This window comes from Procambarus clarkii, chromosome 17 (genome assembly GCF_040958095.1).
Source record: "Procambarus clarkii isolate CNS0578487 chromosome 17, FALCON_Pclarkii_2.0, whole genome shotgun sequence".
Classification (NCBI taxonomy): domain Eukaryota; kingdom Metazoa; phylum Arthropoda; class Malacostraca; order Decapoda; family Cambaridae; genus Procambarus; species Procambarus clarkii.
The window spans coordinates 43,732,871-43,756,041 of NC_091166.1; the positions used below are offsets into that span (position 1 = coordinate 43,732,871).

General features: G+C 44.0%; 1 protein-coding gene across 1 annotated transcript; it reads right to left on the minus strand.

Annotated features, from left to right (window-relative positions):
- Window positions 1–6,282: 6,282 nt before the first annotated feature.
- On the minus strand, window positions 6,283–22,491 carry LOC138365673 (as-peptide 126-like). The gene is made up of 2 exons (XM_069326164.1): window positions 22,463–22,491; window positions 6,283–6,646 (listed from the first exon to the last, which is right to left on the minus strand). The coding sequence occupies exons 1-2, from the start codon at window positions 22,489–22,491 to the stop codon at window positions 6,283–6,285; spliced, it is 393 nt and encodes a 130-aa protein (XP_069182265.1).
- Window positions 22,492–23,171: the final 680 nt, after the last annotated feature.

The window sequence follows — 23,171 nt, forward strand, 5'->3', positions numbered from 1 at the left end:
GTTGCCGTTGATTAAAATTATTGAGTCATTCATGCAGGCAACTGAAGCTGCTCTGTTATATTAATGGTTGCCATGTTGTTCCTATCAAACTCCTGCTGGATCTAATGTCATCTAATGGAAGGGTTGTAAATTTGCTGCTATTATTATCTTCAGTCCTCCCATTCTCATAGTTATGTAGTCTCTAAATCCTTCACAGCCCGGGATATCCATTTCGTCGATACTCCGGTCCTTCCTTATCAGCAGGACTACTTCTCCTTCTCCTCACGCTTTTCTCTCTTTTTTCCTACATAATAGAGAAGTCCTGCAGAAAGATTGCATTTGTTATGATGCCTGACAGTTTCCTTTCTGTGAGTGCTATTACATCTGGGATTTCTTCTTATGCTTTTCGTCCAGTCCACTTTCTCTATTTGCAACCCCATCAATGTTTGAGATTACCTTGAAGCTCACTTTCGTATGGCCATTATAACATGCTCTCCCCACTGGTGTAGGAAGCTACACAGGGGGTTGGAGGCCTTAGCTGTTGCTTAGGCCTACTTGGAGCGAGAGGGAGGCCACGGGATGGGGAGACAGCGGGTGCGGTGTGTCTACTTACCTAGTTGTGCTTGCGGGGGTTGAGCTTCGGCTCATTTGTCTCGCCTCTCGACCGTCAATCTACTGGTGCACAGATTCCTGAGCTTCTCGAGCTCTATCATATCTACATTTGAAAATGTGTATTTAGTCAGCCTCCACCACATCATTTCCTAAAGGTTCGGAAGAACCTTTACACGCTCACGCTTGCGCCCGCGCGAGCACACACACACACACACACACACACACACACACACACACACACACACACACACACACACACACACACACACACAGGAAGTGTGTGTGTGTGTGTAAACAGGGGAGCGTTGGTTGTGAATATATAACTTGACTCGTTAGTAAATCCTGTTGCTTGCTGTTGCTCTGTGATGGTAATTGCTGTTGAAATCAATAATGTACTTAATATTGCTCTCACCAAACACTTCCCTTAACGGACTCTTATCAATCTCATGATTGCATATCATCTTTACAAATCCCAGGCCGGAAATTTTCACCTCCTGATTTGATTTTGCAACAAGATCGTCTTAAACATTTAATGGCAAATTAAATTCATAACACATTATTTTCTGTTTGTTTATAGAATGTGTTCAACATCGGCAACTTTAAGGCAACGGTCAATCTTGTCTTCTGTTTGATGGTAAAATTAATGTACTTTCAGTTATGTATTAAATTATTGCTTCTCGGTGAAGTAACTGTAAATAGGATGATTGTCAGCGGTTAAAGGAATGGAATTTTATCTGATTATTGCAGCGAAATGTTCACCAGGTGTTCACCTCCTAACATGTTCATCCGGTGAACATGTTAGGAGGTTATATGCTGTTTGTCCTAACTCGTAGCATTGCCAACCCTCTCTTTATTTCCTCTTATCTCTCTTCCCTCTTGCTTTCTCCGTCCCCTCACGCTCATATACCACTTTCTCAACCTCTCCTCGTTCTCTGCTGTCCCTTCTTTCCCATCCCCCATTCCCCTCACTTTCCCTCAAACCCTCCCCCCCTAGTGTGCACAACGGGAGGCAACGCATGAGTGTCACTTGTTTTCAACAGGGGAGAGGGAGAGAGAGAGAGAGAGAGAGAGAGAGAGAGAGAGAGAGAGAGAGAGAGAGAGAGAGAGAGAGAGAGAGAGAGAGAGAGAGAGAGAGACTGAGACTGAGACCTGACACACACACACACACACACACACACACACACACACACACACACACACACACACACACACACACACACACACACACACACACACACTACATCCCATCGAAAACTCGCCGCATTGCTCCTCGTTCTTCATTTAAATGTGAGACTGCAGTGTGGGGGGGTCGTAGGGAGGATGGACAAACGACATCAGCCTCAGGCAACCAATGCTCCTCACCACTAGCATAATTTAATGCTTTCATGCCATTCTCCCCTCCCCCCCTCCCCTCCCCTCGCTAGCACGATTTTTGTGTGTGTGTTCATAGCCCTTGTTCACGGTGAACTTTGAATTCTTTGCTTCTGGGGGACACATTGAGATAAAGTTTATCATATAAATAAACTCGTGGTTGATTTGATTTGTAATGTATATGGGATTTGTTCAGTGTGGGGAAAAGTTCTAACCGCAGAAACTATATTTAATTTTTGAAGTTTTGAAGCATTTTGAAGTTGAATTTTTTGTGTTGGATTGATCGCTTTGAGGTTTGCTATGCAAGTCAGCGTCTGTAGCTCTTTGTGGAGTGAAGAAACGGAGGACCGGTTTAGTCTTTGCATCACTTGGGATCTATATTCCACTACGGCAATACCGCAGTACTATTGTCATAGTCTCCCCCTCCTCCTCTTCCTCCCCTGTCGCGATGAAAATGGGGGGCTGGTTTTTCCTCTGTCACCCCTGTTGTTTAATGCTCTCGTCTCAAAGACATTGTGACGTCTTAGATAGCGTGAGATATATTTATGCGATAATGAACCGGAGCCAAAACAACACTCAGACTTAGAAAAAAACAGACTTTCGAGTTGATTGATTGCTGTAGAGGGCTTGGGGGTAGGAGGGGGGGGGGATAACGCACATATGTAGGGTAGAATATGTAGTCTCTCTTAGAATATTCTAATTCGTAATACATTTAGTTAGACAAAGCGTGTGTAGGGTAAAACTCTCTCTCTCTCTCTCTCTCTCTCTCTCTCTCTCTCTCTCTCTCTCTCTCTCTCTCTCTCTCTCTCTCTCTCTCTCTCTCTCTCTCTCTCTCTCTCTGTCTCAACCCCTCTCTCTCCCCTCTGTCTCAACCCCTCTCTCTCCCCTCTGTCTCAACCCCTCTCTCTCCCCTCCGTCTCAACCCCTCTCTCCTCTCCAAGTTTTGTACCTTGAGGAATTTTTATTACTGGTCCTAGTTTGCATCCGTCATGTGCGTTGTTGTCTTAGAGAAGAAAAAACAAATCTCAAGTCTTCCCTCGTATGGCCTCTTGCTGTTGGTATACATGCCTCTTGTGTATGATGATGGGTGTTGGTATACATGTCTCTTGTGTATGATGATGGGTGTTGGTATACATGTCTCTTGTGTATGATGATGGGTGTTGGTATACATGCCTCTTGTGTGTGATGATGGGGGGTGGTATACATGCCTCTTGTGTATGATGATGGGGGGTGGTATACATGCCTCTTGTGTGTGATGATGGGGGGTGGTATACATGCCTCTTGTGTGTGATGATGGGGGGTGGTATACATGTCTCTTGTGTGTGATGATGGGGGGTGGTATACATGCCTCTTGTGTATGATGATGGGGGTGGTATACATGTCTCTTGTGTGTGATGATGGGGGGTGGTATACATGCCTCTTGTGTGTGATGATGGGGGGTGGTATACATGTCTCTTGTGTGTGATGATGGGGGGTGGTATACATGCCTCTTGTGTGTGATGATGGGGGGTGGTATACATGCCTCTTGTGTGTGATGATGGGGGGTGGTATACATGCCTCTTGTGTGTGATGATGGGGGGTGGTATACATGCCTCTTGTGTATGATGATGGGTGTTGGTATACATGCCTCTTGTGTGTGATGATGGGTGGTGGTATACATGCCTCTTGTGTGTGATGATGGGTGGTGGTATACATGCCTCTTGTGTGTGATGATGGGGGGTGGTATACATGCCTCTTGTGTGTGATGATGGGGGGTGGTATACATGTCTCTTGTGTGTGATGATGGGGGGTGGTATACATGCCTCTTGTGTGTGATGATGGGGGGTGGTATACATGCCTCTTGTGTGTGATGATGGGGGGTGGTATACATGTCTCTTGTGTGTGATGATGGGGGGTGGTATACATGCCTCTTGTGTGTGATGATGGGGGGTGGTATACATGTCTCTTGTGTGTGATGATGGGGGGTGGTATACATGCCTCTTGTGTGTGATGATGGGGGGTGGTATACATGCCTCTTGTGTGTGATGATGGGGGTTGGTATACATGTCTCTTGTGTGTGATGATGGGGGGTGGTATACATGCCTCTTGTGTGTGATGATGGGGGGTGGTATACATGCCTCTTGTGTGTGATGATGGGGGGTGGTATACATGCCTCTTGTGTGTGATGATGGGGGGTGGTATACATGCCTCTTGTGTGTGATGATGGGTGTTGGTATACATGCCTCTTGTGTATGATGATGGGGGGTGGTATACATGCCTCTTGTGTATGATGATGGGGGGTGGTATACATGCCTCTTGTGTATGATGATGGGGGGTGGTATACATGCCTCTTGTGTATGATGATGGGGGGTGGTATACATGCCTCTTGTGTGTGATGATGGGGGTTGGTATACATGCCTCTTGTGTGTGATGATGGGGGGTGGTATACATGCCTCTTGTGTATGATGATGGGGGGTGGTATACATGCCTCTTGTGTATGATGATGGGGGGTGGTATACATGCCTCTTGTGTATGATGATGGGGGGTGGTATACATGCCTCTTGTATATGATGATGGGTGTTGGTATACATGTCTCTTGTGTGTGATGATGGGGGGTGGTATACATGCCTCTTGTGTGTGATGATGGGGGGTGGTATACATGTCTCTTGTGTATGATGATGGGTGTTGGTATACATGTCTCTTGTGTGTGATGATGGGGGGTGGTATACATGCCTCTTGTGTGTGATGATGGGGGGTGGTATACATGTCTCTTGTGTATGATGATGGGTGTTGGTATACATGCCTCTTGTGTGTGATGATGGGGGGTGGTATACATGCCTCTTGTGTATGATGATGGGGGGTGGTATACATGCCTCTTGTGTATGATGATGGGGGGTGGTATACATGCCTCTTGTGTATGATGATGGGGGGTGGTATACATGCCTCTTGTGTATGATGATGGGTGTTGGTATACATGTCTCTTGTGTGTGATGATGGGGGGTGGTATACATGCCTCTTGTGTGTGATGATGGGTGTTGGTATACATGTCTCTTGTGTGTGATGATGGGGGGTGGTATACATGCCTCTTGTGTGTGATGATGGGGGGTGGTATACATGTCTCTTGTGTATGATGATGGGTGTTGGTATACATGTCTCTTGTGTGTGATGATGGGGGGTGGTATACATGCCTCTTGTGTATGATGATGGGGGGTGGTATACATGCCTCTTGTATATGATGATGGGTGTTGGTATACATGTCTCTTGTGTGTGATGATGGGGGGTGGTATACATGCCTCTTGTGTGTGATGATGGGGGGTGGTATACATGTCTCTTGTGTATGATGATGGGGGGTGGTATACATGCCTCTTGTGTGTGATGATGGGGGGTGGTATACATGCCTCTTGTGTGTGATGATGGGTGTTGGTATACATGTCTCTTGTGTGTGATGATGGGGGGTGGTATACATGTCTCTTGTGTGTGATGATGGGTGTTGGTATACATGTCTCTTGTGTGTGATGATGGGGGGTGGTATACATGTCTCTTGTGTGTGATGATGGGGGGTGGTATACATGCCTCTTGTGTGTGATGATGGGGGGTGGTATACATGCCTCTTGTGTGTGATGATGGGGGGTGGTATACATGCCTCTTGTGTGTGATGATGGGGGGTGGTATACATGCCTCTTGTGTATGATGATGGGGGGTGGTATACATGTCTCTTGTGTATGATGTGTTAGTATTCATACGAGACCTAACGTAACAATTACGACGATTCAGCGAAATTAAAAGCACAGCAAAAAGTACGGCTTCTTCGACGTGATTTCAGCCCTCAAGTTATCTTGAGGTTAATCTTGAGATGATTTCGGGGCTTTTTAGTGTCCCTGCGGCCCGGTTCTCGACCAGGCCTCCACCCTCCAGGAAGCAGCCCGTGACAGCTGACTAACACCCAGGTACCTATTTTACTGCTAGGTAACAGTAAGTTAGGGGGATTGTGTAGGTTCCTTACGCTTGTAGTTCAGCAAAACTACTTCACATTGGACGCGTTAATAGGCTATTCAACACTATCTGTTCCTCCAATTACTGCTGTGTACGAAATGGGGGGAAATACATGAAGAGGAACGGTGTATAGAGTCTACTCTGCCCAGGATTCGAACCTGAGTCCTATCGTTTGGGAGGCGAGGGTACTACCCCAGTGGAGGAAAAAATATGGGACCTAGCTGAGGACTTTAGGGACTTTATGGACTTTAGGGACGTCTGAGGACTTTACGGACTTGTCAGGTAGATTCTGGCAACAGGTCAGCTGAATAAAAATGAAAATTCTCGATTTCATCGCGGCCATTTTGCTTACCCCTTCCCTATGAAAGAGAGGAAGACTATATTCACATTCTCTCTAGTATGGGCGACATAATCAGAAGCAGCAGTAACAGAAGGAACAGTAACAGGAGCATCATCAGGAGCAGCGGTAACAGAAGCAACAGGAGCATCAGTAACAGGAGCGTCGGGAGCAGCAATAACAGGAGCAGCAGCAGCAGTAACAGGATTAGCATTAGGAGCAGTAACAGGAGCAGCATCAAGAGCAGCAGTAATGGAAGCAACAGGAGCATCAGAAGCAACAGGAACAGTAACAGAAGCAACAGGAGCATCAGAATCAGCAGGAGCAGTAACAGGAGCATCAGGAGCAGTAACAGCAACTGCAGCAGTCTCTGGTCTGGGTGAGAGACATAGTACCCGTCCTAATGTTAATGTTTGTCGCTAAATATTGGCCAAGGTTTCCTTGTCCTGGTGGTGATGGTGGTTGTGGTGGTGGTTGTGGTGATGGTGGTTGTTGTGGTGGTGGTGGTTGTGGTGGTGGTTGTGGTGGTGGTGGTTGTTGTGTTGGTGGTGGTTGTTGTGGTGGTGGTTGTTGTGTTGGTGGTGGTTGTTGTGGTGGTGGTTGTTGTGTTGGTGGTGGTTGTTGTGGTGGTGGTTGTTGTGTTGGTGGTGGTTGTTGTGGTGGTGGTTGTGGTGATGGTGGTTGTTGTGGTGGTGGTGGTTGTGGTGGTGGTTGTGGTGGTGGTGGTTGTTGTGTTGGTGGTGGTTGTTGTGGTGGTGGTTGTTGTGTTGGTGGTGGTTGTTGTGGTGGTGGTTGTTGTGTTGGTGGTGGTTGTTGTGGTGGTGGTTGTTGTGTTGGTGGTGGTTGTTGTGGTGGTGGTTGTTGTGTTGGTGGTGGTTGTTGTGGTGGTGGTTGTGGTGATGGTGGTTGTTGTGGTGGTGGTGGTTGTGGTGGTGGTTGTGGTGGTGGTGGTTGTTGTGTTGGTGGTGGTTGTTGTGGTGGTGGTTGTTGTGTTGGTGGTGGTTGTTGTGGTGGTGGTTGTTGTGTTGGTGGTGGTTGTTGTGGTGGTGGTGGTGGTTGTTGTGGTGATGGTGGTTGTGGTGGTGGTTGTGGTGGTTGTAGTGGTGGTGATGGTGGTGGTGGTGGTTGTGGTGGTGGTGATTGTTGTGGTGGTGGTGGTTGTGTTGGTGGTGGTTGTTGTTGTGGTGGTGGTTGTGGTGGTGGTGGTTGTTGTGGTGGTGGTGGTTGTGGTGGTGGTGGTTGTTGTGTTGGTGGTGGTTGTGGTGGTGGTGGTTGTTGTGGTGGTGGTGGTGGTGGTGGTGGTGGTGGTGGTGATTGTTGTGGTGGTTGTGGTGGTTGGTGATGGTGGTAGTGGTGGTGGTTGTGGTGGTGGTGGTTGTTGTGATGGTGGTTGTTGTGGTGGTGGTTGTTGTGGTGGTGGTGGTGGTTGTTGTGATGGTGGTTGTTGTGGTGGTGGTGGTGGTTGTGGTGGTGGTGGTTGTTGTGGTGGTGGTTGTTGTGGTGGTGGTGGTGGTTGGTGGTGGTGGTAGTGGTGGTGGTTGTGGTGGTGGTGGTGGTTGGTGATGGTGGTGGTGGTAGTGGTTGTGGTGGTGGTGGTTGGTGATGGTGGTGGTGGTAGTGGTGGTGGTTGTGGTGGTGGTGGTGGTTGGTGGTGGTGGTAGTGGTGGTGGTTGTGGTGGTTGTGGTGGTGGTGGTGGTGGTGGTGGTGGTGGTAGTGGTGGTGATGGTGGTGGTTGTGGTACCGTATAGTATATTATATACCTCAACCCATCCAGTTAAGATAGTACATTTTGTAACTATGTGGCCCATCGTACATATAGTGACATAATGGACATTTGATAGTAGCATTTGGTACTATTCACTCTACAGAGTCACTTTAATAAAGCTAAACACCAAACCTAAATATTCCTAGGCCTAGTATAGTACACATACGTACTATATTAGGCCTCAGCGTGGCCTAGGAAAGTTAGGTTTAAGTTTTCTTTGCAACATTAGTTCAAAACCTTTTCCGGTTTGGTTCAATTCATTAACACCGATTTCTACACTCTAATTGCCTTTTACGACAATATATGTACGATAGTGCCTCACGATAGTGTACGATAGTGCAGTATAGTGCCTCCTGTTTAGGAGGCACTATAAGTGCCTCCTAAACACGAGGAGGCGCTGATATATCTGTAGTATAGATATATAATCTTTGTTCGTCAAACAGGGTAATGTGACTCATTGCTTTCAAGAAATTGGTGAGAAAAGATGAGAATCTATTCGTCACGTAAAGAAGTGCTACAGGAACGGTGTGCCGTTCGGTGTGCACTCAGTAAGGTGGGGGAAGACTTCACGCTACGCTCAATATATATTGTCATCATCAAATAATCAATACATTCATTTCAGGGATATTTTATGTGTAAACATGTACATTTATCTAATACCTCAAACGCCACTTCCACTCACAAGAATCACTCTCGAACACCACGAAACACACACACACACACACACACACACACACACACACACACACACACATACACACACACACACACACACACACACACACACACACACACACACACACACACACACACACACATACACACACACACACATGACCTAGTCAGTTTCCAAAGAAGTGGCCACTAGACTTTAACACTGACAAATGCAATGTTATGAGGATAGGCATTGGGGCAAGAAGACCTCAGATATAGTACAGGATGAAGGGAAGATAACTCCAACTGCTGAAAAAGAGAAAACTTTAGGAATAGGACATAACTGGAGGTGTAACACCAGAGGGACAGATCACCAGGATAACACCAGAGGAATACATCACCAGGATAACACCAGAGGAATACATCACCAGGATAACACCAGAGGCACACATCACCAGGATAACACCAGAGGCACACATCACCAGGATAACACCAAAGGCACACATCACCAGGATAACACCAGAGGCACACATCACCAGGATAACACCAGAGGCACACATCACCAGGATAACACCAGAGGCACACATCACCAGGATAACACCAGAGGCACTCATCACCAGGATAACACCAGAGGCACACATCACCAGGATAACACCAGAGGCACACATCACCAGGATAACCCCAGAGGCACACCAGGATAACGAGGGCAGCATGTGACATACTGGCAAACGTCCGGTTATCCTTCAGGAACTTGGACAAAGAACCCTTCCGAGCCTCGTATACATCGTCTGCGAGACCCGTTACTGAGTATGCTGCACCAGCGTGGCATCCCTGCCCAATGAGCACAAAACAAAACTTGAAAAGGTCCAAAAATATGCAAAAATGCTCATTCCTGAGCTAATAGGACTAAGGTATGAATTAAAGGACCTGGACCTCGCCACACTGGATGAAAGAAGGAATAGAGCAGACATGATAACGACGTAAAAGATACTAAGATGAACTGACAAATTAGATATAGATGTAATGTTCAATTTAAGAAACACAAGAACGAGAGGACATAATTGGAAACTGGAAACACAGATGAGTCACAGGAATGTCAAAAATTACTTTTTTCAGTTAATAAGCAGAATGGACTAGATGAGGAACTTACGAAATTCAATTCGATACACAGCTTTAAGTGTAAACATAATTAGAAACATAAGTGAAAAAAGAGTCATTTCAAAAGCAATGGAGGCCGAAAGGCGGGGCCTAAGAGCAGAAGCCCAACCCTAGAAGTACGTACACACAGCTGACACTATCACCGCTAATGTGGGTGATTAGAAATCTTAGCCAAGACGCTGCAAAAAAAACGTATACACGATTATTTTAACCTCTCAAAAATCTCCCAGACATACTTAATGCTATTAGTATTTACCCAGAGATCAGATGCGGCGGCCTCGGCAGTATCTTCCTCGTGTTGGAACTGCTTATAATTGTTCTCTCTTTGTCTTCGTGGTGTTTATATCTTGTCTTATAACTAGCCGCTTCTTAAGACTTTAAACTTTAATGTTCACGGAGATAGAGCCATTCATCTTGATTTAGTCCGTATAGACTTTTTTATATTCTCAGGAGACGGACCATCTTTTCTAGATGATGTCGTTAGTTCAGCATATTGTAGGTCACAGTTATATGTGAGGTTCCAAGTGTAGATGTGCTTCTATCATTTTAAGGAGTATGATTTATGAGAATGAGTTGCTCCATGTGCGGGTGTAATGTGGATCTATGAAGTTATCTTGAGATGATTTTGGGGCTTTAGTGTCCCCGCGGCCCGGTCCTAGACCAGGCCTCCACCCCCAGGAAGCAGCCTCTGACAGCTGACTAACACCCAGGTACCTATTTACTGCTAAGTAACAGGGGCATAGGGTGAAAGAAACTCTGCCCATTGTTTCTCGCCGACGCCCGGGATCGAACCAGGGACCACAGGATCACAAGTCCAGCGTGCTGTCCGCTCGGCCGACCGGCTCCCTTTATGAGATTTATAAGTTGGAAATCGTATATATATTTCTGTATTTTTTCATCAATAACAGTAATTGAAGTTATCTTTCTTGATCGTATTCTTAAGTAATGTTTTATAAATGTATTTATTTTAGTCAAGCTTAAGAGGTATCTGATTTATCTAGTGTTACGGGGTACAGACCGGAGTCATATTGTGGGAGTTGCTGCTGGCTGAGCGCCTTATGTTGTAAATCCCGTCTGCATGGTGTCCACGAAGTGGAAGTGTCTGAGTGGAAGCCTAGAGAAACGTATGTAACAATAAGGCCTCAGATTTCTCTCTCTCTCTCTCTCACTGTCTCTCTCTCTCTCTCTCTCTCTCTCTCTCTCTCTCTCTCTCTCTCTCTCTCTCTCTCTCTCTCTCTCTCTCTCTCTCTCTCTCTCTCCCTCTCCCTCTCTCTCTCCCTCTCTCTCTCTCTCACTGTCTCTCTCTCTCTCTCTCTCTCTCTCTCTCTCTCTCTCTCTCTCTCTCTCTCTCTCTCTCTCTCTCTCTCTCTCTCTCTTTCTCTCTCTCTCTCTCTCTCTCTCTCACGTAGGGCCTAACACTGATCACGTGTAGGGAAGTTGTCAGGTGAACACACTTGAGGGAATAAGATAAGTTTATGCACTTCCTCCGGTACTTTTAAAAGCCATAAAGACAAGTGATAGAGTACTCTTGTGTCCCGGGCTGGCACTGTGTAGGGGTGTCATGTGGCACTCCTTACCCCCTCGTGTCACTATGAACGGGGTCCGTGTGACACTACAATCACCCCTCCCCCCTCCTCCTCCAGGTGACATGTGTCACGTTCATATGACACCGTGGCTACCCCAGGTGCGCTACCTAGTGTCACTCTTGACACTGCCCGTGCCTACCGGCCCCGGTGATGCTCACGGTCTCTACACGCATTCCTAAACTTTGAGTCAAGATCATATACCAAGTCTTTGGCAACAGTCTAAGAGATCACCCCCCACCACCCCACCACCACTACCCTTCTTCACCTCTGCGTTCATTTTACCTATTTACCATTTCTTGTTCTGTTTTCTTTCTACATAATTCTATTTTTCTTGATTTATCTTCTCAGTTCTTGTTGTCTTTATTGTACGGTGTGCGTGTACTCACCTAGTTGTGCTTGCGGGGGGTTGAGGTTCCGTGTCTCAACCGTCAATCAACATGGTGTACAGATTCCTGAGCCTACTGGGCTCTATCATATATACACTTGAAACTGTGTATGGAGTCAGCCTCCACCACATCACTGCCTATTGCATTCCATTTGTTATTACTACTCTCGTATTGAAAAAAATCTGAATTATGTCGCTGTGGCTCATTTGGGTACACTGTTTCCACCTGTGTCCCCTTGTTCGTGGTGTACCACCCGTTCTAAATAATATATTTGTATTTACAATGTCAATTCCCGTGAGAATTTTGTACGTAGTAATCATATCTCGTTTAGTTTTGTGTCTTCCAACGAAGTGAGATTCTGGTCACGTCTTTCCTAGTAATTCATACCTTGTAGTTCTGGAACTAATCTGGTGGCATACTCTTGAACCTTCCCTAACATCGTCTCATCCTTGACTAGGACTTCCTTGCTGGGGCTGCATATTGCAGGATTGGTCTGACATATGTGATATACCAACCCCTGAAATGAATGTACTTATAGTAACTACTTGGTGGAAAGGAGTTACTATACACTTTTAAAAAGTAAACCACTTTTTTTACTCTTAATTTTGTAGATTCTGGGCAAAAATAAAGCTAAAAACCAAACTTTAATGTGCCTAGGCAGGTGTATGTCATATGTTAGGCCTAAGATAGTGAGTCTTAGGCCTAGGAGTGCTAGAAAAGTCTAGGTTTAGGTCATATATTTATGTTTCTGTTAAAAATTATTTATTTACAAAATTCTTTTTTTTTTTTTTTTTTGCAGGGATATTCCTGCGCGGGCCCTAAGCCTCTGGCTGGCCCACTAAGTGTTGCTTGTTTCTGTTTTACTTGGGCGGAGTATGAGTATTTATGACTCGTATGGTCGCTTCAGTAAGATTTTGACAAAATTCATTAACTCAAAAGTCAACTTTTTGGTGGTCCATCACTATATACTTGACACCAAATATTCTTAAGTACTTTAGTTTTAGGAGGATGGACTGTAATATACTGATTCTAAATGATACTTTACTCAAATTTCTAAAGGCAATTATGATGTTTACCGGCCCCACGTACGCCGCTGATGATATCCTTTTTATGTGGGCTTCGGAAGACAGGTTCGGTGTGATATATCAACTTTTGGGTCCCTCTCTCTGTTCGTTTCATGAAGGATTTCATCTACCATTTGGTACCATGTGTCTGGCCTGATCCCTCCACCTAGTTGCATTACTTTACATTTACTTGAGTTAAACTCTAGTGGCCATTTGTTGGATTTGTGTGTACTCACCTAGAAGTGCTTGCAGGGTTGAGCATCTTCTCTTCAGCCCAGCCTGTCGATCATCAGTAGTTGAATGTAATGACTTTATTCGTTTTTCTTATAATATTTACATATAAAACTTTGTATCGAATTGACGTCGAAAAAAATTCCTCGTGTATGTTGTTTTGTTGTTTAAGATTCGTTACCTGGAACAAAAAGTTCCAAGTAGCACGGGCTATGGTGAGCCCGCCTCTCCTCGTGTAATCAGTTCCATTTAAGACTTAAACTGGAGAACTTCCTTCTGATGTCTCGCATTCGTTCGTCTCTCCAATTTCCAGTTCCGTCCTATACTTATCTTTCTACAATTATCATGTGTTTCCTATTCCCTTCTTTCGTCCTTTGTGGTGAGGTACAGCTCCCTCAGTCTTTCTTCCTAGCTCAGTCCCTTCCTTTATCATTAACGAATCTCGATCGTTAACCAACTAAGTTGGTTAATGGGAGCCGATCGGCCGAGCGGACAGCACGCTGGACTTGTGATCCTGTGGTCCTGCGTTCGATCTCAGGCGCCGGCGAGAAACAATGGGCAGAGTTTCTTTCACCCTATGCCCCCCTGTTACCTAGCAGTAAAATAGGTACCTGGGTGTTAGTCAGCCGTCACGGGCTGCTTCCTGGGGGTGGAGGCCTGGTCGAGGACCGGGCCGCGGATACACTAAAGCCCCGAAATCATCTCAAGATAACCTCAAGATAACCCTGTCAATTTAGGGTGTTGTAGAGATTATGTATCGTGTTAATTATACTAAGTTATTTAACTTTTTTCCAGGTAAGCTGTGAATGCTTCGTGTGAGTGCTGGCGGACAGCGAGCCTTGTTCTTCATGCTAGGTAAGTGTTCTCTTAAGTATTTTGTTACGGTATCGACACTGTTGCTGGAGTGTGGAGTGGCGATTTTGGCGCCATCTATGGACCTGCACTCCTACTCCCAGGTATTAGGTGAGACGCTGACAACGCCATCTGTTGGCGGTGGTTATAGTTCGTGCTTCAATATATTGCAATCCTGCTCATTTCTGAGCTTTGTCATTAGTTTAGCATTGTTGACGAACATTGATACGAATGATTTTACTTTTTATGTATTTTTTTTCAATCACATTTCTCACCTTTCTTGAATCGTTTTACCGTGAGTCTCTGACTTCTTCCCGGAAGGTACTCTTAATTCCTCCCAACTTCATGATACACCAGCTTGCCTTTGTAGTCGCTTGTAAGGAGCAGTGTCAAAGGTTTTTGGCAGTCCTAGAAAATGCAGCCTGCCCACCTTCCTCCTGATCGATGTCATCTCACAAAAATATTGATAAGTTGGTTCCCGCCAAACACACACCGAAACTACGACGTTGGTACAACGTTCGAACAAGTTTTACCACCTCCTAACCAGTTATAACAACCAATATAGCAAGTTGTAACAACGTTCTAATACGTCATAAACACGTTAAGCCAAGATGTAACAACTTTATTACAAGTTGTAACAAGCGGAAAATAGAGACAGTTTCGGTTTGTGATTCCCGGGTTTAAATATAATTTATCTTTGTTGAATCAATGCTGATGTTTGGAAACTAAATTCGAACGTTCTGAGCGTTCTAAAAGCCAGATTTTAATTATTCTCTGTAATACCATGGAGGAGATGCTTGATAGTGGCACTGGTCTATAATCGCTTCTTGCAGGGGCGGCGTTCGATACCCGATAGTCCATGTGGTATGGCACCGTTGCCTCATACCGGCCTCATATTCCACCTCATAGTCCTCATTTATGATATATATCGTCATACAAACTTAGAACAGTTAACTAATCTCAACCATTGTGTTATCTCAAGTTATTTCCTCCTTATATCAGATCTTGCTTTAAAGACATGTCCCCTCTAGGAGGTCAGGGCAGAGACAGGGCAGCGAGGACATTGATCCCCGGAACCATCTCCAGGTAACCTCTCTGTCGCCCAATTTTTATTAACACCGCTATAATTCTTGCTGCCATTTTCGTCAAGTTGCTGATCTTAGACGATGAAGATCTCCGGTCTACGAAGACAGTGAACTAAGAAGCAGCCCAGCCGACCAAGGCAGTGAAGTTAATTAATACAGACACACAACTAAGACGGGGGAAAAGAGTCGAGTTAAGGTTGCCAAAGCGTACTAAGAAAGGGGCGGGTTGGCACTGTGATCTTGTTATCACGCAGAAGTAATAAATTAAATTAAGAACAGCGTGTCACAGAGTACTTGGCACAGCTGTGCAACGACACTGACGGGTATATAAGCATAGAATTATTCCGTCCCATCTACGGGCTCACCATAGCCCGTGCTGCATGGACACTCCGTCCTGAATAGCTAAATCTTTAACAACAACAACATCCGTCCCATCCCAAAGCCTTATCCTGACTTCCTTTCAAGAGCTAAATAGGCGTAATGGCTTGGCGCTCTCTCCTGATTCCCTCTCTTCCCTTCCCCTCCTTCATTTCAATGTAAAAGATGAATAATCCACAGCAGTAGATGAAAAAAAAGACATTCAATATTACCGTCGCTGCATAAGGTATTTTTGTTTCATAATCTGTGCTCTATAAAATATATAGAAAGCCTTCTGGGAATTCAATACTAAGCAGAAGCAAACAAAACACATATAAGGTGATGCCGCGCGCGGGGAATTGAAACGCGGCGAAAAAAAAAAATGACAAAACGAAAGCGGTTGTGGAGAATTCAATCCTCTCCAGGTTCATATTACCCATAATGCACCAGGAAGCAGCAACCTGTTTGGGTAAGCCTTCATACAATATTTCTGGGCTGGCCTGAATCGTGAAATGGAAGCCGCGCAGTGTTTCAACAAATTTGTAATAAGTTATCCGGGTAAAACTACGCCGTTATTATGCAAATGTAAAACATTTTGCGCTCGCAGATCTAATTTCATATTTGTCTGCTTCTGTGTAAGTGATGTTATAATGTGGATTAAACAGTACTTGGAGGTTAGAAGGAGAGGATTTAATTTTCGGTCAGGCTGTTGTGCCTTTGTTTGCCTTTGTTTGCCTCTGTGTGAATCATATACGACACCTGTCTGTCATACGCCTGTTGACAGACTGTTGACGGACAGACAGACCAAATTTTTTAAGAGTTAAAAATTTAACCGAATATTCACCTAGAAATACACCTCTTTGGGTGTATTCCGCCTGGCGGTGAATCATTATAATATATGCAGGCGATGAGTCACAACGTGGCTGAAGTATGTTGACCAGACCACACACTAGAAGTTGAAGGGACGACGACGTTTCGGTCCGTCCTGGACCATTCTCAAGTCGATTATAATATATATTCACTGACTGAGACCTCGTTCTCTCTCTCTCCCATCTGTGACGTCAGTACTATCATTATATAGCCATCTGGGACGTCGGTACAATCATTAAATTGCCATCTGTGACGTCAATAAGATTTGAGCCAAAACTTTGTTTGTTTAAGGTTTGTGATCATGTCTCTCCCTTACTCTTCTGTCCTCCAAGGACGTGAGGTTTAATTCTCGTAGCTTTTCCTCGTAACTCATTCCTCTCAGATCATGCCATGCTGTTCTCTTTTGATTGGGGCCAACCCTGACCCGTCCATGTTGGGCACGTGGCCCACAGTAATCATGATGCAATACTGTTTGAGGTTACCCCTAAGCGTCTGGCCTCCAGTCTTAAAGAAACATTCTGTTTTATAGCTGTTGTTTGGTTGTTTGCTTGTTTTTGTTTGTTTTTTAATACTCAGATTTATGCTTAATTGCCAATATTCTATTTTCTAACAATTTTTCTGTATTCTGCAGAAGTTCTCGCTTGTTAGTTAACAGTAATAAAGAACATATAGTTATACCGTAAGGCTTACATCATTATGAACATATTCGTGAGACATTTGACCTCAAATGATAAGAATATAGATAAGAATGCCTCAAAGGATATGAATATAACTGGTCTACCTCAATGATTAAGAATATGGCTGTTCCAGAGCATCTTTCAGATCAAAACGAAATAACAAAAAACTAGCTTATTGAGACTCGCATCGTAGCAGTTTTGTACTTAAAAACAGCGTTAAAAAGTCTACTAATACTTGAGATTAGATAATCAAAATATTAGGTAGCGGGTGTCCCGCAGGGGCAGCGAGGGTCTTCGTTAATGCTCACTTCAGCGAGAGTCCCATAAACAAGGGAACATTTACTCCTGAATAGATATGGTGTCGGTCCTGGACTGATATATGCGGGTTGACTGTGGCGTAAATCTTGGTTATTTCCTATCTGGAAATTGGCCACAACAGATTCGGGTTTATAGACCGCTTGCGTTGTCAATTTTTTTTTTTTTTTGGGGGGGGGGAAGGGGGGGGGTCATTGCTTAAAAAATCAACTTGTGTTTATTCTCTTACTTGGACCGACTGTGTCTCGCATTGTTTCTTGTGACAAAGGTGGGGTGAAAAACTGGACTTGGTTCAAGGCTGGATTTTTATCGGACGTATTAATCGGACTTAAAATTTCCCCGCCGTGTGTTTTAATCGGACTTAAAATTTCCCCGCCGTGTGTTTTAATCGGACTTAAAATTTCCCCGCCGTGTGTTTTAATCGGACTTAAAATTTCCCCGCCGTGTGTTTTAATCGGACTTAAAAATTTCCCCGCCGTGTGTTTTAATCGGACTTAAAATTCCTCCCGCCGTGTGAGCACAAGAAAACAAGTATTAATATATAACCCTTTTATAAGTTTTAAGATTATGATATTAAATATACCACCCTTAAAATTTTCTTGACTATGAGTAAACAAATTTCAATAATATTACAGTCCAATTAATGAATTAAAATAAAAAAAACAATAAACACATTTCCTCTCGAAATAACCCTGAAGTGTCACTGGCAATTTTTGTTTAATATAGTTGAATTAAACAAAAAATCTAGCTGTAAATATATGTTGAGAAAAAGATGGGGTGTGAGGCGAAGGCTACGACCTGGGAGAAGCTGTTGATGGGGGTCCTCACTACCCATATGTGGGAGTGTGATACCTGTGGGGGGATTAGTGTCCATCAACTGCTCTGACATCAACACACTACTCGCGTAGCCTACTCGTCCTCCTGCTGCTGCTGCTGCTGCTGCTATTATGGCCTGTTCTTGGTGCTGTGTCTATTACAGCTGCTATTACTGCTGTTCCTATGACGGCTGCTGTTATTGGTACGGCTCCTGTTCCTGCTATTCTGGTGAAAGAAAAGAAGAAAACTCATAGAGTGAGAGAGGTGGAAGGGAGAGGAGTGAGAAAGAGTGGTCAGGGGAAAGGGAATGTTTAGAATGAGAGAAAATGGGAAGGGGGTAAGGAAGAAAGGTAGAAAATGCTGTCACCATTCATTCAAGAGTTATTTATAAGACAAGGAATGGAACCTGTCTGTACCGCAATATTATCTGGTGTTATCAAGTAACGAATGTAAATCAAGTTATCAAGTAACGAATGTAAATCAAGTTATCAAGTAACGAATGTAAATGTACGAATGTAAATCATATAGTCAAGAATCCTTTAAGACACGATCTCTAGCAAGTAAATTTCAAGAGTGCTCTCCACTCTCGCTTTCACTGTATCGTAAGGCAAGACATGAATCCTAGTTCTATGGGTCAAAATGAAAGACAATTTAAAAAGTAAGTTAATCAATTATATATTATATAATTGTATATATATTATATATCCACTCATATGGGTATCATGATTCAACCATATCACTTGATGTACAAATGTCAACATTTATGTAAGAATTTGAGTCACCACACAAGAAATTGAGAGCAACTACGGCTGCAACCCGTTCTCGCACTTTCTTACTGTCAATATTGACTTATTAAATACGTGCATATGTGACATACTAAACATACTAGTTTACCTTGAAAAGCTTCATAGAAAACACCGACCTTACCTAACCTTCTTAGTATGTTAAGATAAGCATCTTATTGCTTCGTAATTACAATTATTACTTAACCTATACCTATAATAGGTTAAGCAATAATTGTAATTACGAAGCAATAAGATGCTTATCTTAACATACTAAGAAGGTTAGGTAAGGTCGGTGTTTTCTATGAAGCTTTTCAAGGTAAACTAAAATATTCACAATCAATTAGCATGTCACATATGCACTTATTTAATAAGTCAATATTGACTTAAAGAAAGTGCGAGAACGGGTTTGCCTCTTGCGTGACTGACTCTCTCGTTGTATGTGAAGCATTAAATACCACCATTTATGGTGTTAACACTGTGACAGGTGTTCAGGCGTGTGTTGACACGTGTTCTAGTGACAGTGATTCTTTATTCTCTCCACTCTGGCAGTTAATTTGTAATAGTGTTGTTCCTAGCCTTTTGTTATTCTCTCTCGCTTTTGCTATTTTGTTCTAACTTTTGTTATAATCTGTTATTTTTTGGTTCTGACAACTGGTAGAAGTTTGTTTATTTGCTATTTATTAAGTCTGTTGGTGGGTTCTGTTGTTCTAGCGACTGTTAGAATCTGTTGAACGGTTAGATGCTGATATGTTGCTTTCTAGTTCACGGAACTGTATTTTACTGTTCTTCTGTTCTTACTGCTGTTGTTTCTGTTGCGTCATTGGTCTCATTACTGTTTGTTTCTGTTGCGTCATTGTTCTCACTACGGTTCTTTCTGTTGCACCATTGTTCTCACTAGCTGTTCTTTCTGTTGCACCATTGTTCTCATTACTGTTTGTTTTTGTTGCACCATTGTTCTCACTGCTTGTTGTTTCTGTTGCACCATTTTTCCTGTTACTGTTGTTAAGGGGCTGTTGGCTATGTGGTCTCGCTATTGAGACGTCTGTTGTCCATTTGCTCTAACATCTGTTGCTGCCCTTGCTCCCCTTTCTTGCCCCCTGCTGTTAACCGTTACTTGTAATGATAAACAGATTACTTTCCCTGTTGTTAACTTGCAGTGCCGTTGTCACTTACCCCCCTGTTTTTTTTCCTTGGGTTCGCAACGGTAGGTTGGTCCCGTTGTCCGTTGATGCTTGTACTGTTGCAATGTTGATTTTTAGGACTGATTTTGCAACAACTATTCTAACACGTTTTTAATACGTCCATAATACGAATGTATATATTGTACCGCATACACCTTTTTTATGTCCATGTGTATACTTTCATGTATTATTTGCATATTGATTTGTATGTTAATGTTGATGTAAATTTATGTTTATATTAAGGTATGTATACTTGGTATATAAATTATATAAATGCACTTGCTTTTTGTAACTTTTCCCCTAACCCTAATCCCCTTTCCATGACCATTCTTCCCCCCCCCCCTCTCTCTTCAACCCCTCTTCACCCCCACCCCTTCACTCTCTCCCCTCTTCCCTCTTTATCGGTCTGTGTGATGATATATTCGCATTTTTCATGCCTCTAATTTCATTCGATGATTCTGAGATATTTTTGCTTTTGCTCTCACTTCCACTTTCTCTCCCTCTCTCTCTCTCTCTCTCTCTCTCTCTCTCTCTCTCTCTCTCTCTCTCTCTCTCTCTCTCTCTCTCTCTCTCTCTCTCTCTCTCTCTCTGTCTCTCTCTCTCTCTCTCTCTCTCTCTCTCTCTCTCTCTCTCTCTCTCTCTCTCTCTCTCTCTCTCTCTCTCTCTCTCTCTCTCTCTCTCTCTCTCTCTCTCCAGGAGCCTCGAACCAGACACCAAGCTTCTCCTGTATTTATGGTGGGTGTGAAGCGAGGAGCACCTGGGTCTGGTGCCTGTTTGCTCAGAGTGTAGTGATTTGAGTGAAGGCAAACAGAGGTGCAGTTTGGCGTACACCTGGCGAGGACACCGGTCTAAACAAACGCTCCAGAAACACTCTTGAATATTTGAGTATGCGCTCGCGGAAAGCGCAAATATGCCGCCCGTGCATATTGAGGGGATATAGATGCGCATTTGTTCGCGGCAGCCAGCTAGACAAACTTGCCTGCTGGGTATTTACACTACTGTGTGATATAGTCCCCCTATCGTGTCTTGGGGGAAGCCTTTCCTCCGAGCTCGGGTTCCCATTTAATAAAGTACAGCAAAATATAATAGGAAGGTCGGGTGGTAGGATGGAAGAACATGGAAACTGTATTGGAGGGGGGACCTAAAAATGCTCTCTAATGCGTTATGTGTGTGTGTGCTTTACTCCGAGGCTGAGGGTCCCCTTCTTCCAGCCATAGGTGGTACTCCCCTTCATATATATATATATATATATATTATATATATATATATATATATATGTATGTGTGTGTGTGTTTTAAAGGGGTACTCCCCTTCCTATATATATATATATATATATATATATATATATATATATATATATATATATATATATATATATATATATATATATATATATTATATATATGTATGTGTGTGTGTGTTTTAAATACGTTTATATACGTGACTTACATACTGTTCAAACGTTATAGTGACAGTTTGTATAGTGTTAATTGCTTTTGATGGCATTAGGGTTGACAAGTATTTAATGTACCATTGTACCAAACCCTGCATCTCTTAAGTGTACCATTGTACCTCACCCTCCACCTCTCAAGTGGGTGCTTCACTTGGCTACACACAATATAACCAATTAACGATACACTACTCACCATCACAAGTACCTGATCACAGACTACTCACCATACATCTCTGTGTACAGTGCTCACCATCACCAACCAACCTTCACTCACAATCACCACTGTACCACAGTGACCCAAAACACCTCATCACCAACCACTCCACATAAACACACCATCAATCACTTTGTTCAATGAATGAATGAATGAATGAATGAATTATCAGGGGGAAAGCGCCAAGCCATTACGACTGTATATAGCCCTTTGAAAGGGGGGGGGGTCAGGATAAGGATTTGTGGGGAAGGAATGGTGCCCAATCACTTGCACGGTCGGGCATTGAACGCCGACCTGCATGAAGCGAGTGAGTAACAACACAATATCGTGTTGATCACGTGCGCATCAGTGTTCATCATGTTCATCATATACATCTCGTTCACTTTGATATTCATCACGTTTCCTTGGGTATATATATCCCTTTCCCTTGGGTATACACATCCCTTTCCCTTGGGTATACACATCCCTTTCCCTTGGGTATACACATCCCATTCCCTTGGGTATACACATCCCATTTCCCTCGGGTATACACATCCCTTTCCCTGTGGTATACACATCCCATTCCCTTGGGTATACACATCCCTTTCCCTCTGGTATACACATCTCATTCCCTCTGGTATACACATCTCATTCCCTTGGGTATATACATCTTCCCTTGGTGCCTAAATGCTACTCGCCTTGATCCAGTATTTTAACTCGGCGTTGTATGTTATATGTTTCGTGTCCCCCGCTGCCACTTACCTTGCATGATTCGGTACATTTTGCGCCATAATGGCAGGCGCTAATGCAAGGCAGATGTGTTGCATATATCTTGCACCGAGGACACATTTGGCGTACGGTAATGGGTTCATGTTTGTTTCTTTCTCCGTGCTGGGGGGAGTGTGGTTCGGTTGGTTGTTGAGGTTGGTTCTCCGTGCTGGGGGGAGTGTGGTTCGGTTGGTTGTTGTGGTTGGTTCTCCGTGTTGGGGGGAGTGTGGTTCGGTTGGTTGTTGTGGTTGGTTCTCCGTGCTGGGGGGAGTGTGGTTCGGTTGGTTGTTGTGGTTGGTTCTCCGTGTTGGGGGAAGTGTGGTTCGGTTGGTTGTTGTGGTTGGTTCTCCGGTGCTGGGGGGAGTGTGGTTCGGTTGGTTGTTGTGGTTGGTTCTCCGTGTTGGGGGAGTGTGGTTTGGGTATGAAGGCTGGGGGGAAGGGGGTTGAAAGATTGTTGTGGTTGGGAAGTGGGTCTATTGCCTGATTGTCCTTCCCTACCTGGCCGTTGACCCCTCGAAACTAGACACAGGTAAGGTAAGGTACCACAGTACTTATGCCTAGATATCAAGATATCTGAGATATCAAGTCTTCGTGACCGGTCTGTACTCGTAGAGATGTGGATGGAGGTGGTTTTTCAGGATTTCTTTCAAGGTATTCATCTTGTTGAGTCGCTCTCCGCCTTGTCTGTTCTCGTTAGTATCTG